Source organism: Pichia kudriavzevii, chromosome 5 (genome assembly GCF_003054445.1).
Source record: "Pichia kudriavzevii chromosome 5, complete sequence".
Classification (NCBI taxonomy): Eukaryota; Fungi; Ascomycota; class Pichiomycetes; order Pichiales; family Pichiaceae; genus Pichia; species Pichia kudriavzevii.
Genome location: NC_042510.1, coordinates 16,752 through 32,072, shown reverse-complemented (window position 1 = coordinate 32,072; position 15,321 = coordinate 16,752). Strand labels below are relative to the sequence as shown.

The 15,321-nt window shown below is 40.9% G+C and overlaps 8 protein-coding genes across 8 annotated transcripts; 4 read left to right on the top strand and 4 right to left on the bottom strand.

The window, feature by feature from the left end:
* Nucleotides 1–432: 432 nt before the first annotated feature.
* On the bottom strand, nt 433–2,187 carry C5L36_0E00200 (uncharacterized protein; the record flags this gene model as incomplete). Its single annotated transcript, XM_029467567.1, has 1 exon — nt 433–2,187. One exon carries the CDS (start codon nt 2,185–2,187, stop codon nt 433–435), a length of 1,755 nt encoding a protein of 584 aa, XP_029323427.1.
* Nucleotides 2,188–2,808: 621 nt separating this feature from the next.
* Nucleotides 2,809–3,846, bottom strand: C5L36_0E00190 (uncharacterized protein; the record flags this gene model as incomplete). Its single annotated transcript, XM_029467566.1, has 1 exon — nt 2,809–3,846. The coding sequence occupies one exon, from the start codon at nt 3,844–3,846 to the stop codon at nt 2,809–2,811; it is 1,038 nt and encodes a 345-aa protein (XP_029323426.1).
* A 200-nt stretch (nt 3,847–4,046) lies between these two features.
* C5L36_0E00185 (uncharacterized protein) lies at nt 4,047–4,580 on the top strand (the record flags this gene model as incomplete). Its single annotated transcript, XM_029467565.1, has 2 exons — nt 4,047–4,429; nt 4,544–4,580. 2 exons carry the CDS (start codon nt 4,047–4,049, stop codon nt 4,578–4,580), a joined length of 420 nt encoding a protein of 139 aa, XP_029323425.1.
* A 322-nt stretch (nt 4,581–4,902) lies between these two features.
* C5L36_0E00180 (uncharacterized protein) lies at nt 4,903–6,183 on the top strand (the record flags this gene model as incomplete). Its single annotated transcript, XM_029467564.1, has 1 exon — nt 4,903–6,183. One exon carries the CDS (start codon nt 4,903–4,905, stop codon nt 6,181–6,183), a length of 1,281 nt encoding a protein of 426 aa, XP_029323424.1.
* Nucleotides 6,184–6,303: 120 nt separating this feature from the next.
* On the bottom strand, nt 6,304–7,950 carry C5L36_0E00170 (uncharacterized protein; the record flags this gene model as incomplete). Its single annotated transcript, XM_029467563.1, has 1 exon — nt 6,304–7,950. One exon carries the CDS (start codon nt 7,948–7,950, stop codon nt 6,304–6,306), a length of 1,647 nt encoding a protein of 548 aa, XP_029323423.1.
* Nucleotides 7,951–8,012: 62 nt separating this feature from the next.
* Nucleotides 8,013–8,918, top strand: C5L36_0E00160 (uncharacterized protein; the record flags this gene model as incomplete). The annotated part of the gene is made up of 1 exon (XM_029467562.1): nt 8,013–8,918. The coding sequence occupies one exon, from the start codon at nt 8,013–8,015 to the stop codon at nt 8,916–8,918; it is 906 nt and encodes a 301-aa protein (XP_029323422.1).
* A 307-nt stretch (nt 8,919–9,225) lies between these two features.
* C5L36_0E00150 (uncharacterized protein) lies at nt 9,226–13,626 on the top strand (the record flags this gene model as incomplete). Its single annotated transcript, XM_029467561.1, has 1 exon — nt 9,226–13,626. The coding sequence occupies one exon, from the start codon at nt 9,226–9,228 to the stop codon at nt 13,624–13,626; it is 4,401 nt and encodes a 1,466-aa protein (XP_029323421.1).
* Nucleotides 13,627–13,951: 325 nt separating this feature from the next.
* C5L36_0E00140 (uncharacterized protein) lies at nt 13,952–15,256 on the bottom strand (the record flags this gene model as incomplete). Its single annotated transcript, XM_029467560.1, has 1 exon — nt 13,952–15,256. One exon carries the CDS (start codon nt 15,254–15,256, stop codon nt 13,952–13,954), a length of 1,305 nt encoding a protein of 434 aa, XP_029323420.1.
* Between the last annotated feature and the right edge of the window lie 65 nt (nt 15,257–15,321).

The window sequence follows — 15,321 nt, the reverse complement described above, 5'->3', positions numbered from 1 at the left end:
AACCCAGCGACACTATATGACCCTCTAGTAACTCTCTTAGTAAAGGATGTAGTTATTACCTTTTGAAAAATGGTACTTCTCTGTGGGGAAGAGTGGGCAATGGGCGACTTGTACAAACGAAGAGTAGGTTGTTCCCCCAGAGACCGCCTTCCAAGGCAGTTCATGTCTACAATGTACCCAATATATTTTCAAAATGGCTTCGCGCGAGTAAACGAGTCGAGTTTTTTACAAACTTGTATTTTCTCAAAAGTTCCAACGAGTTTCTAACTTTGTCAGCAGAAACTCTTACATAAAAACACCAACGCAACTAAAACAGTATAAATTTTATTGGTACCCAACGAGATCAAGTTTAGAGAAATATGAAAAAAAAATTCAAAATAAAAGAATGGAAAAAGAAAAGGATATGAATTGCTCTAATTAATAGGTACATATTTAACACCAAAATTTGTAGACTCTGTAATAGAACGGTTTCGAAGCAATAAAAGCTTTTTCCTCGGCAATCTCTTGCTTGAGGGCTTCTACATCTAGCACCCTTCTGCCGGTGTCAAGGTCAATATTCGAATATTTGATGAAGAAAGTATAGTTTTTCTTGTATAGCATCCAGCCAAAGTAAAAAACAATCAATACGGGGACACAAAGGTAGACCTTAAAGAAAGACTCGGCACTGGCCGGTTTACCAGCTGGGAACAAGGCAACCCAAAATTGTGCAGCAAGAATCAGGCAGTTCAACAAGACACCAAAGATAGAGCCATAGATGCCTGTTTGAGCAGTAAAAGGCACCTCATCTGTAGTTCTACCTTGAACAGAGAGTGCTCTTCGGAATCGAAGATGGCATGCGTTGATTGATCCCCAACTGATGATTGAAGATAATCCAGAGATTGACAACATCCAATCGAAAACTTGAGAATGATTTTTGTAAGCCGACAAATAACAGAGCAAACCAACGGTCAATGAGACAGCAATTCCTCCCAAAGGTCTTCCCTCTCTATCGATATAGCCTAGAAGTTTTGGAGCAAATCCTTGGTTTGACAATGCTGCAATAGTTCTGGAAGCTGCATAGACGGAAGAGTTTGCAACCGAGCAAACTGCAATCATGATAACAGCATTCATAACAGAAGGTAAACCCTTGATTCCTGCATTTTGAATTGATAGGACAAATGGCGAAGCTGCAGCTCCAGAGTTACCCAATAGCCTTGGATCGTTATAGGGGACATTAACACCAATTAGAGTCAACGAAATAATGTAAAAAAGAGTGATTCTCCAAAACACTTGCTTCGTAGCGGTTGGCAAAGACTTTCTAGGATTCTCTGTTTCTGCTGCAGCAAGGCCTACTAATTCAGTACCACCAAAGGAAAATGCAGAGGTAACGAAAACAGAACAAACACCTTTGAATCCATGTGAGAAAGCACCGGGATCGCTCCAGAATCTACCACCAATGTAACCACCTTTAGGACCGCCACCACAATTGATGACAATACCTAGGATGATGTAACCAACTACTGCCAGGACCTTCAATGCTGAAAAGATGAATTCGGCTTCACCATACCCTCTAACGCCGAAGACGTTGATGCCAACAATCACAACATAGAAAATAGTGACCCAAGCGGCAGAATTAATTTCTGAGTTCCAGTAGTCGATAGTAATAGAGGCCGAAACCAACTCCAAAGGTAAAGTGATCAACCAACCCAAGGCATAGTTCCAGGCCATGCAGAACCCCCATGCAGGAGAGATAAACCTTGTATTGAATTGAGTGAAAGACCCTGCAACTGGGAAAAGGACACTCAATTCACCTAATGCTTGAACGGTGCAATACATCATAGACCCCGTTAAGACCCATGCAATGATAAGCGCAGCAGGACCACCTTTTGCCAATGCCGAGCCAGCACCAACAAATAAACCAGTACCAATGGAGCCACCAATTGCAATCATTTGCAAGTGTCTGTTTTTCAAACCTCTCTTCAATGAAGCCCTAGCAGAAATCAAATTGGCTCTTTCAACGTCTGTCAAATTGGGATCAATTTCACCAATGTCTAGGGGCTTGAACCCATCTAAAAAAGCCTGAAAGAACCCCTTACTTTGTGATTCCTCGGAGTATGGGCTCTCGATTTGACTGTCCTTATCATCAGCAACAACACTGACTGATGTGACAACATAATTCTTCTTTTCGTGTGTCTCTTGTGACGACATTTCAATTTGATAAAGTCACTGTTCCTTTACTATATCTGATTTCCTTCCTAGCTAACCAAAGGAAGAAGCAAAACAAAAAATACAGAAGAAAAGAAGCACGCAGAGAAGACAGAAACAAAAGCAGCAAACAGTAAGACTTTAGGGAGAGAAGAAGGGGAGGGGGGGTGCTTATTAATGGAGAACACACTGTGCTGTCCTAGGAGGAGTTTATGCCACAGAACTGGGGCTGCTTATCATATTCTCCCCCTTCGATGCCCAGCTAGGGTGATTGAAGACACATTTCGATTCCATTGTAGATCCGAAAAATTGTCTTTATCAAAAAGTCTTTCGAAACAGATCGATCCTAATTGGGGAGAAGGCTGACCTGCAATATAGAGATAAGAATAGACACAAAAGATAACTACAACAGATAAAACACACGATGAAGAGATAAACAATGGCTTTTCGCTAATATTTAGGCCATTGTATTTTTTTTTTCCAGTATTTGTGCGGCAGCAACAATAGGAAGCTAAACATGTATTACTCCTTCTGTATTGATTGTCCGTATCAGCAGGAACCACATGTTTATATTTGAAGCCTGGGCTCCTACTCCGAAAGTAGCTCCCTAATGGGGGGGGTCTCTTATCTACGAAGAGAAAGAAGACACTTGCGTTTCAATAGTCGGCGTCGGGTGTACCTTGTTAGGGAATCCTGTTGCTGACCATCCTGCCAATGGTAATCAAAGTAGGTCCATCCTCCATTGGCTCTCCAAGAGTCATCCACCCACGTCCATGTGCTGTGTGGGTAGTTTCGAAGGAGGGGGAACTCGTATTGCGAGAGAGTATCAAATCCCCGTTTTGTATCAGGACTATAATAGGAAGGGGTTTCTTCCCAGAGGAACATCTTACTACACCATCCAACTCCAAGCCATCTCCTCTGGTTCTCTACAAGATGGAGCTCGGCTATTTTGGTGTTTCGATCAATGCTTTCCCTTGTATTGAGGTTTAAAATGGTGATTTCTACATCTTTGTCTTCCAATGGATAGTGTTCTCCAGTTAGTACTTGGGCAACATACCTGAGCGGTTTAAATCGCCAAAGTAGCTGTCTCATTGCCATAAATGGTGAGGAATAATAAGTGTACATTATCAAACTCACCATGAAGATCCACGTGTTTGCAGACACGTGATGTTTCATAAACAATGAATAAAGGGGGGTCAGCACAGAGAGGTTTGTTAGTAGACTCCTAATTTTACGTTTGCTAGCCATTTCCTTGATGTTCATATCAAATATTAAAGAGCTTCTCATGGTGAAATTGTCCAAAGTATTCAAAACTTCTTCAATGGTTGGAGACGAGTGGCCTGACTCCCCGAATTCAACGTACGACTTCCTTATAAACCATGCATAGCAACAAAAGCTAAGAGCCATGATTGTGGGGAGCACAATGAGAAAATAGTTGTTCCAATGCAATATCAGGAGGGAATACAGACAAAACACAACAAAGTTGCGATAACATGAGTCCGTCGTCCACGTAATAAAGCCTAGGATGCGATTGGCAGTGACCAAGACGGGATAGATGGCTATTAGGGCCGCAATTACCTCTGGTGGCGTGTCTCCAAGTAGAGACTGTGGGTATTCTCTCTGAAAAGAGACAAACTGAGCATAAACCGTTCCACCTGGCATTTCTAGATGACCATTCTTCTATTGGCAGCAACCTTGTCTTTATCAGACCCTTCTTGAACACACTCTCTGTATTCCACACGGCTTGGCGAGCAGTATCGTAGAGGGTCTCTCTTTCTCTCTCTCTCTGTGTTTGTGTAACTATACCTAAGGAGCCGCCAAGGGTGTCTTTCTTTCCTCATGGCAACTTCCAAGTTCAGTCCATGTGGAACTGTCGATATTCCGCGGCTCCAATTATTTCAATGGGAGAGCCATCTCACGTTAGAGATACCGGTGGCAATTTTGTAGGTTTCCCTTCCTTTCGACATCGTCAAACAGAAACAGAGACACATAGATACGAGTCATATACCTCATATTTGCAAAGAATGTCTACTGCAGAACAGGAGAAACCGTTGGAACAAGTGCCATCCAAGGTGGAACAGGACGAGTTTGTCAAGAAGCTCGAAGAGGACGACGAGTTTGAGGATTTCCCCGAAGATGTTTGGGAGACTACGCAGTCTACCGAGGGAACAAAGGAGACCCGTCTATGGGAGGAGAGCTGGGAAGACCAGGACGATCTCAAGGCCGACTTTGTCAACAAACTACGGTACGTATCATAGACATATCACTCTGGAGTCTTAAAAAGCTCTAAACTTAATGGAACATCACTACTAACATTTTTTTTCTTTTTTTTCACTTTTCCCCTTTTCATTTCTTGCAGTGCCGAACTAGCTAAAAATGGGTCTTTGAAACCCTGAACTTTGGGTACATATCCTCCCCTTCCCCTTCTCTTTCTGTCAGCAGGAACAAACTTGGTATAGCAATGTATAATCCCCCTTATCTACCTTAACCGTTACATCTACAAAAACATCCACAGACATGCACTGGTGTAGAGATGTCCAGTGAGAAAATGCGAGGGCGAGTTTTCAAGAGGGAGGATGGGGGAGAACTAATAGAGACAGTTAGAGAATATCTTTTAATGGAGGGTGGTGAGTGGCAAATTCGTCCTCTCTGAAACATTCTTCTCCCCCTACGGTAAGCCAGGACATAATTGTTATAAATTCTAAGAATATAGAGACAATGGCCACATTAGAAGATCTAGAGAACAATCCGGATTTACAGATCGATGACGAGATTTTGAATTCCTCAACTACGGACATCAAAAATAGAACAAAGTTGCTAGATAACGAGATTAGGATATTCAAATCAGAGTATCTAAGGCTACAGCATGATAAGACTGTGAGTATGCAGAAGATCAAGGACAACAAGGAGAAAATCAAGAACAACAAGCAATTGCCGTATTTGGTGGGCAATGTTGTAGAGTTGCTTGATTTGGATGCCGAGGAAAACGCCACCAATGAAGGTGCCAATGTTGACCTTGATTCCACCAGAGTGGGCAAGTCTGCTGTTATCAAGACTTCCACGAGACAGACGGTGTTTTTACCTTTGATTGGGTTGGTTGAACCTGAGAAGCTTAAACCGGGGGACTTGATTGGTGTCAACAAGGACTCCTACTTGATTCTTGACACGCTACCTTCCGAATACGATTCGAGAGTGAAGGCCATGGAGGTTGACGAAAAGCCTACCGAGTCATATGCCGATATTGGTGGGCTTGATAAGCAGGTGGAAGAATTGGTGGAAGCAGTGGTGTTACCAATGCAACAAGCTGAAAAATTCAAAAATTTGGGTATTAAGCCTCCAAAGGGTGCCTTAATGTATGGGCCTCCTGGTACTGGTAAGACTTTATTAGCAAGAGCATGTGCTGCACAATCAAATGCTACTTTCTTAAAATTGGCGGCTCCTCAATTGGTGCAGATGTTTATTGGTGATGGTGCAAAGTTGGTTCGTGATGCTTTTGAATTGGCAAAGGAAAAAGCTCCAACCATTATATTTATTGATGAATTGGATGCAATTGGTACCAAGAGATTTGATTCGGATAAATCTGGTGATAGAGAAGTGCAAAGAACAATGTTGGAGTTGTTGAACCAATTGGACGGGTTTGGATCGGATGATAGAGTTAAAGTTTTGGCGGCAACAAACAGAGTCGATGTTCTAGATCCTGCTCTATTAAGATCGGGTAGATTGGATAGGAAAATTGAATTCCCATTGCCTGCTGAAGAGTCTCGAGCTCAAATTTTACAAATCCATGCAAGGAAAATGACGGTTGATTCCAGTGTGAATTGGAAAGAACTTGCTAGATCTACAGACGAATTCAATGGTGCACAATTGAAGGCCGTTACAGTTGAAGCGGGTATGATTGCTTTAAGGAATGGACAGTCTGTCGTAAAGCATGAGGATTTTGTAGAAGGTATTGGCGAAGTCCAAGCTAGAAAGACAAAGTCGGTCTCATTTTATGCTTGATCCCCTCTTTAAACTTATATGTATAAATAAAAGTCTCAATTTTCTAGTAATAGATGGAAATTTAATGGAAGAAAAACAAAAAGAAAAATAGCAAAAAAAGAAAAACAGACGTATTGAACATCAATTCAATATATAGATATCACCATCGTAACCGGCAAGTACAACCATGCTTGTCTCCAAGGGATGGACATCAATATTTGTAAGCACATTGTTGGCAACTTTGATTTTTTTGACAAGTTTGCACGTTTTCCAATCCCAAAAGTAGCAGTACCCTGTAGAGTCACCGCTCATTAAAGTTTTTCCATCTGGTGTGAAACCTAACCGGATAGAGTAGCCGGCTGTATTGTGGCCTTTGAACGACTTGTTGTTGTTTTTTTTGAACTTGTCCTTTTGCCGAGTACTGTAAACAAGAACCTGGTTATCCATACTTTGACCCACAAAGAATGGGAAGGTTGGATGCGCCTTTACTACAGGCATGGCGTGTTGTCTAGGGTCGGCAATATACTTTATCGGCATGTTAATCTGTAGATCCCATATTTTAAGTGTCCTGTCATCGGATGAAGTCACAAACTGTGTGCCATTGTTGATAAATTCGATCCACAGGACTGGACGTTCATGGTGTTCGTAAAGTTGAACAAGCTCCCCCGTATGCCAATTAACGTGTACCACAGTACAATTATCCAGTGCAGCCATAAACTCGTGTTCCTTACCGGGAACAAAGGTGCACATATTCGGATTCGATTTCACTTTGTGCTTGTATCTCATATTACCCGTCTCTGTCTCCCAAATTTTAATGGTCTTATCGTAGGAACATGAAATAAAATAATGGCCATCCTCCGAAAAGCTCACATATTTGACAGCTTTGGCATGTGCCACATAATCTCTTATGAGTTTCTGCTTTGTAGTTGACCAAAGCTTGATTATTCCATCGCTCCCCGATGATAGTATCAAATGTCCCATATTTGGGAAAAATTGAAGTGATGTGACTGTAGACTTGTGTGCTTTAAATGAACTTGCAACTTTCTTGGGAACATAGTACTCCTTTTGGCCGGGCACTGTAGTTGCAAATCGTATTTGATAATCTTGCGGCAAATCAAAGATACTGGATTTGTTAGGTATACCTCCATAAAAGGTTGATGACTCCGTAAACTCCGTGAATTGTTCTGGTGTTTCTTCTGGTAACGCCAGATTCATATTTTCACTTTCAAGTTTAGCTGTACAATCACCTTCACTTTCATTTTCGGAAGACTCATCAGTACCCCATGAACCAACGAATTTGTCTTGACCTTCCAAGACTGAAACGTCTCCTTTTGCCTTTCTTTTTGATTCAGGCAGTTTATCCTTAGACGTTGCAAGATCAACATCGTTGGATAATTTCCTTTTCCTTCCATCAATCCCCCCAATTCCGGTACCATTGAAAAACTTCCTTCTATTAAGCTCAAATTTTCGTGTGCTGATTACCTCCTCTTGGAATGTTCCCGACAACGATTTCACTTTAGGTGTAGCTAGTGTAATTACAGAAGGCTGTGTTACTTCTTTGTTCTCTTTAATGACTTCATTTTCATTTTCATGTTCACAATCACTTTCTGAAGTATAACCAAGTTCTAAACTCATCAACTTACAACTCTCTAAGGCTTCGCTTGCTGACGGGAAATGAAAGGGTAGGAAAGAACGATTATTCAAGAAGAATAAGATCTGTCTTGGGCGGCTTGTCAAAATAAGAAAGAGGAAAAAAAAAAAAACTTGATTCAAAGCTAAATTTTTCATCAGTGTAACCGGCGTATATTGTTTATTCCAATTTAAACTTACTTTTAGGGGCAGAGAACATAATGGCCAAAAGAACAAAGGAAGAGTTGGACAGTCAAGATTCAGATATTGATGTTTCGTCTAGTGAAGATGAAGAGCTTCAAGAAGAAGGCATTGATGAGGGTGATGAGATGGTCAATATTGATTTTGATTTCTTCAACCTCAATCCAGACATTGACTTCCATGCAACCAAGAACTTTCTCAGACAGCTTTTCCAAGACGATTCTATTCTCTTCCCATTGTCCGAGCTGGCAGACCTGATACTCGAGGAGGGACACATTGGTACGACTATTAAAACCGATGGTATAGAAGGCGATCCATTTTCCATTCTTAGTGTGATAAACATTTCCAATAATTTGAAAACCAAGGCGATCCAAGAAATTACAAAGTACTATATCGAAAAGACAAAGAAATCCACAGAGTTCAACATTCTCCTAAGGCAGCTCTTTTCCCCTTCTTCGAAGCATAAGATTGGCTTGATTTTCTCCGAAAGATTGATTAATATGCCTGTCGAAACCATGCCGCCAATGTACACAATCCTCCTCGAAGAAATGGAGGAATCTCGAAAGAAGGATTCAGAGTACGAGTTTGACTACTATTTGATTCCCTCAAGGGTGGTCAAACTTGTCTCTTCGGTTGCAGACAAGGAACTTGAAGACGAAGATGAAACCACATCTCGTAAGAAGGTCAAGAAGAGCAGCGGCTTGCCCTCTGAATTCGACTATATCCACTACGAGGATGAAATACTAGAGAAAAATGCTCTACACTACGGCTACTTTGACTTCACACACAAAAATGTCGAGCCAGATGCAAGAAGGGTCTTCAACGATTATGGTATCGAGCCCAAGATCAACCTCATTCTAATCAATAAAAACGCGTTGCAGACTGCGGTTACCCAGATGAAGGAGGCATACCCTTACGAAGGCTGAGTCTCTAACCAGCTCCGACTTATTCACGTCAGTACGTATATAAATACTCCTGTGTAGTTCAAACTTCCCATTGGGGAAACTAAACTTGCCATATTGTATGTGAGAAATTTCAATGTCCTGCAAATATTTCCTTTTTTTGTTTTTTTTTTTTTTTTCCTCCCTGAAATTTGTGATTTGGAGAAAAAAAAAAAAAAGGGGGAAGAAGGAGAAGATACGATTACCACACGTTTTGAAGTTGCAGATTGGATTCCCTCAAATGAACAAGCAGTTCTTACGTCGTTGATCACTTGGCCAGCCATTTGACGTTATGAAGCAGACGGTAGTTGATGTGGCGCCTAAGTGCATTACAGGCCTTGAATTTGGGGCGTTATCAGATGCTGAAATCGTTGCTCAATCAGAGACGGAAGTTTTCACAAGAAACTTGTACGATTTAGAGCATGGCAGAAAACCTGTTGCAAATGGAGCCCTAGACACACATCTGGGTGTTTCTACAAACACGGGGGAATGTCAAACATGCCATGGAAATCTAGCTACATGTCACGGACATTTTGGTCATATCAAATTAGCGTTACCTGTTTTCCATGTGGGTTACTTCAAGGCCACCATTCAAGTTTTACAGACCATTTGTAAGTCGTGTTCTGCCGTATTGCTAGAAGATGCCATGAAAGAGAAATTTTTGGCAGATTTGAAACGTCCAGGATTGGACAATTTGAGAAGAATGAGAATATTGAAGAAAATCCAAGATCAGGCAAAGAAGCAAAGAAGATGTTTGAAATGTGGTGCAGTTAACGGTGTCGTTAAGAAGGCAGCTGCCGGAGGTGGACCTGCGGCACTTAAGATTCTACACGATACTTTTAGATGGATTGGTAAGAAAGGTGCCCCAGAGAAAGAAGACTGGGATGATGATTTTGACAAATTGTTTGACGAGAATCCGGAATTGGAAAAGTTCGGCAAGAGATGTTTTGATGACCTGAATCCGCTGAAGGTTTTGAATTTGTTCAAGCAGATTGAGCCTGCTGACTGTGAGCTGTTGGGCATGGATCCGGCCAGGGGCGGTAGACCAGAGATGTACATTTGGCGATATTTGCCTGCCCCACCTGTGTGTATCAGACCGTCTGTTATTATGGCAGATGCTTCTAATGAAGATGACTTGACTGTGAAATTGACCGAAATTGTTTGGACGTCGTCTATGATTAGAGCAGGTATTCAAAAGGGGATCTCGATCAATTCCTTGATGGAACAGTGGGATTATTTACAATTAGCCGTGGGTGTTTATATCAATTCTGATATTGCAACTCCCTCTATGCTGCAAAATGGGGGTACTAAAGCTGCCAAGCCTATCAGAGGTTTTTGCCAGAGACTAAAGGGTAAGCAAGGTAGATTCAGAGGTAATTTATCTGGTAAAAGAGTTGACTTTTCGGGTAGAACAGTCATTTCGCCCGATCCAAATTTGAGGATCGATGAAGTTGCCGTTCCGGAATTAGTTGCTAAAGTTTTAACTTATCCTGAAAAGTGTACTAGATATAATAGAAAAAAGTTACAAAAATTGATTATCAATGGTCCTGAAAAGCATCCTGGTGCAAACTATCTACAAAAGCAAGATGAGGAGTTGAAAAGAAATTTGAGATATGGTGACCGTCACAAACTGGCGAAGAACTTAAATATCGGTGATGTTGTCGAAAGACATATAGAGGATGGAGACATTGTGTTATTCAATAGACAGCCTTCATTGCATAGGTTGTCGATTCTGTCACACTTTGCGAAAATCAGACCATGGAGAACCTTCAGATTGAATGAATGTGTCTGTACCCCGTATAATGCCGATTTCGACGGTGATGAAATGAACTTGCATGTGCCCCAAACGGAAGAAGCTAGAGCCGAGGCTATGAACCTTATGGGTGTTAAGAATAACCTATTAACTCCTAAGTCAGGTGAACCTATCATTGCTGCTACTCAAGATTTCATCACTGGTTCCTATCTCATCTCCAAGAAAGATTCCTTTTTTGACAAAGCTACTTTGACACAGATGTTGGCATCGATGTCTGATGGAGCTTTGGATTTTGATCTTCCACCACCGGCGATTTTCAAGCCCGTTTACTTATGGACAGGTAAACAGATCTTCTCACTTCTAATCAAACCAAACAGAAAATCCAATGTAGTTATCAATCTTGATGCCAAGTGTAAGACTTTTGTTGCTCCAGATAAAGGCTATCCAAATGAAATGTCTCCTAACGATGGTTTTGTTATCATAAGAAACTCACAAATTCTGTCTGGTGTTATGGATAAATCCTTGTTGGGTGATGGTAAGAAACACTCTGTTTTTTATACGATCCTAAGAGATTACGGTGCCGTTGAAGCTGCTACTGCTATGAATCGAATGGCTAAGATGTGTGCTAGGTTTATGGGTAACAGAGGTTTTTCTATTGGTATCAGCGATGTTACTCCTAAGGATGATTTGAAAGCCAAGAAGGAACAACTAGTTGAAATTGCGTATGCGAAATGTGATGAATTGATTGAACTGTTCAAGACTGGAAAGTTAGAGACACAACCCGGTTGTGATGAAGAACAAACTTTGGAGGCCAAGATTGGTGGTTTACTATCCAAGGTTAGAGAAGAAGTCGGTGAAGTTTGTATTAGGGAATTAGAAAAATCCAATGCCCCATTAATTATGGCGACTTGTGGGTCCAAGGGTTCTACATTGAACGTTTCCCAGATGGTGGCTGTCGTCGGTCAGCAAATTATTTCCGGTAACAGAGTTCCAGATGGCTTCCAAGATAGATCACTTCCGCATTTCTTGAAGAACTCCAAGACTCCACAATCTAAGGGTTTCGTTAGAAATTCTTTCTTCTCTGGCTTGAACCCACCTGAATTCTTGTTCCACGCAATTTCTGGTAGAGAAGGTTTGGTTGATACTGCCGTCAAAACTGCAGAAACAGGTTATATGTCACGTAGATTGATGAAGTCGTTGGAAGATTTCTCTGCAAGTTATGATGACACCGTCAGAAACTCCAGCAATGGTGTTGTTCAGTTTATTTACGGAGGTGACGGTTTGGATCCACTGGATATGGAAGGTGACGGTGTTCCTGTTAACTTCAATAGAACCTGGACTCATTCTTATTTTGTTTCTCTTGATCACCAAGATAAATCTCTGAAACCATACGATGTTAGAAACCTTATCAAGTCTATTTTAGGCCCAATGAAGGAAGCTTTGATCAGAGTTGATAATGTTGGTAATATTGTTTCAAAAGAAGATTTCGACAAAATAGAATATGTGGATATATATGATGCTGAAAGAGATTTCTACGACTCCATCTCCAATTTCATTGAAGGTAAGCTAAAATTGCTATGTCAATACAGAGTCTCAAGAGGTTTGCCTGCATGTAACGAGGAATCTGAAGATTACGAAATGACCCCAGACAGCCTGAGCAAGGAAACCTCTGTTGATCAAGTCATGAAGATCACAGAGAAGATGATCAAGCAGTTTTTGGATCTATGTTGTACCAAATACAGAAAGGCTCGGGTTGAACCAGGTACAGCTGTTGGAGCCATTGGGGCCCACTCTATCGGTGAGCCTGGTACCCAAATGACTTTGAAAACTTTCCATTTTGCCGGTGTTGCTTCGATGAATGTTACGTTGGGTGTGCCTCGTATTAAGGAAATTATCAATGCTTCTAAGGTTATCTCTACTCCAATTATCAATGCTGTACTTGTCAATGACAGAGATGAAAGAGCTGCTAGAGTTGTGAAGGGTCGTGTGGAGAAGACATTACTTGAGGATGTTTCTATGTATATCGAAGATGTTTACAAGGAAAATCAGGCCTTCCTCCAGGTCAAGATAGATTTGAAAACAATTGACAAGCTACAATTGGAGCTAAATATTGAACAAATTGCTAATGCTATAGTGCTCTCTAAACTCAAAATAGCAAGAGGTGATGTTTCTATCATCGGAAAAAACAAAATCCAAGTTCTTGTGAACGATGCTGGTGATTTCAAGCCTACTGGTAGATCTTCTGCTTCTAAAGAAATTGCTATGCTAGCATATAAGGATGCTGATGAAAGGGAAAGATTGGAAAAGAATGCGTTGTTCTTCAAGATGCAACACCTGAAACGTTTGTTAACAAAGGTTGTTGTCAAGGGTCTCCCAGATATTGCAAGGGCTGTTATTAATGTTAATGATGACGACACCAAGGGTCTCTTGATTGAAGGTTATGGATTAAAAGATGTTATGGCTACAGACGGTATCATTCCAACAAAGACCAAGACCAACCATATCTTGGAAATCTATCAAGTTTTAGGTATTGAAGCTGCTAGATCTTCTATTATCAATGAAATTGATTATACCATGGGTTCGCATGGTATGGCGGTTGATCACCGTCATATTCAACTATTAGGTGATGTGATGACCTTCAAAGGTGAGGTTTTGGGTATTACCAGATTTGGATTAGCCAAGATGAGGGATTCTGTTTTACAATTGGCATCCTTTGAAAAAACCACAGACCATCTATTCGACGCAGCTTTCTATATGAAGACCGATGAGGTGGAAGGTGTTTCCGAAAGAATTATTCTTGGACAAACCATGGGTATAGGTACTGGTGCATTCAAACTTGCCTCTAAGGAAGATGGTACACCGGTAACCACAAAGACTAAGGAAACGTTGTTTGACAGTTTGTGTAGGGGAATTGTTCCAAAATCTTTACAGGTTGCTTAACAATTAAGTTTTGTATTTCCCGGAACACACTATCCAATCTAAGTGATTGATTTTCTGGCATCCATTTGCATGATTTTTTTGCCACAAAGTAATTGTATAAAAAGTTTATAGACGTTTAACTCTTTTTTTTTGTTAGTAGTTGCAACTAATGGTGTGGTGACAATGGTATCTGTTTAGAAATAAAATATAGAGATGAGGTTCAAAGTTAAATAAAAAGTGAAATAAAAGAAAAGCAGGACCGAAAAGTTGGTAGTGGTATAAAATGCAAGCTGAAATAAACAGACTAATAATTATTAATTGAAACCGGTAGTATAATAAAACACCCTCAAACTAAAGTGTGATCGATTGTAAGTAGAGCACCATTCGATAGAATCTCAACATCAACAACGTTTACCCAAATCTCTGAGTCCTTCATCTTCACTTTGAAATCACCATCAACATTACGGAGCACAATCTCCTTGTTATTGAATGTTTTGAATGCGGCTGACTTGCTATCTAATGAAGGCATGGCATCCTCTGTTTCGACAAAATGCGACTCAACAAAATCGGCAATATTACGTTCGATCATGGTATCCTGTTCATCTTCCGATTTTGCATTTGCAATATCTTCGGGAAATTGCCATGGCTTCTTCGGTAGTTGCGTGATGGCATCGTTGCTTGGGGCAAAGATGATTACTCTTGCGTTTGGCTTGGGGGTGGCTTCACCTTCGGTTGTAACTGTTTCACACTTCCGATAAAGAGATGGAGAATCTCTCAAGTACTTTGCAAATAGACCCAACTCCGACTTGGTCACCAATGCAGTGGCAATGTCGCCACCGACCGGTTCCAAAACCGTGTTTCTTAAGTTTTCTGAATCATCTTCCATGCCTTCTGGAATCACAAACTTGTCCTTCGCCTCCAAAGTCGGATCAAACATCTTATCTTTGAAAGTGTCAATTACTTCAGAGAGGGATTCCAAATTCAACTTCTTCTTTTTTCCATGGCAACCCTTTGGGTCATGCTTTAGACTGATGTTCAAAGTATTATCAACCTTTTCAACTTTTCCAGAGACATACTCGTCGCTACCAATGATGAACCCAACATTCGCTGTATCCTTGAGCATCTTGAGGTACTCGTTATATTCCGGTAATGCAAGGTCTATATTGATGACGTTTTCAATTCCCCTTTTCACCAACGAAGACTCATCGTCAATAATCAGATGAACATTGACAACATTTTTCGCAAACGCATCTCTCTTCTCAAAAGGCTTGTCATCGTCGAGGACCATGTTGATATCAAATACATTCTTGCCGTCTCTTTTACCCAAGTTAGCATCATTAATGACTAAATCAAAATCGAAAACATTCTTTGCATCTCTCTTAAACAAGCTCCTCTCGTCGACAATCAAGCTGGCCAAAAATACATTCTTGGATTCTCTTTTCTCAAAATCTTGTCCCTTGGTAACTATTGCATTCAAATCGATAACGTTCTTGGCCTCCCTTTTCCCAAAGTGGAACTCCTTATCCTCCAGCTCAAGTTGGGCCTGCTGCAACTGTTCATTAGTAAACTGTGGGTTGAAAACATTCTTTGCAATGACAACGCCAGATAACAGAGCAAAAATGGACGCTATAACTGCTCTTTGTAGTTTCATGGTAATTCCTAGTCTATTCCTGTTGGTTCCGTAACTCTAGTTGCAAAAAAGGGTTGGATCCTCAT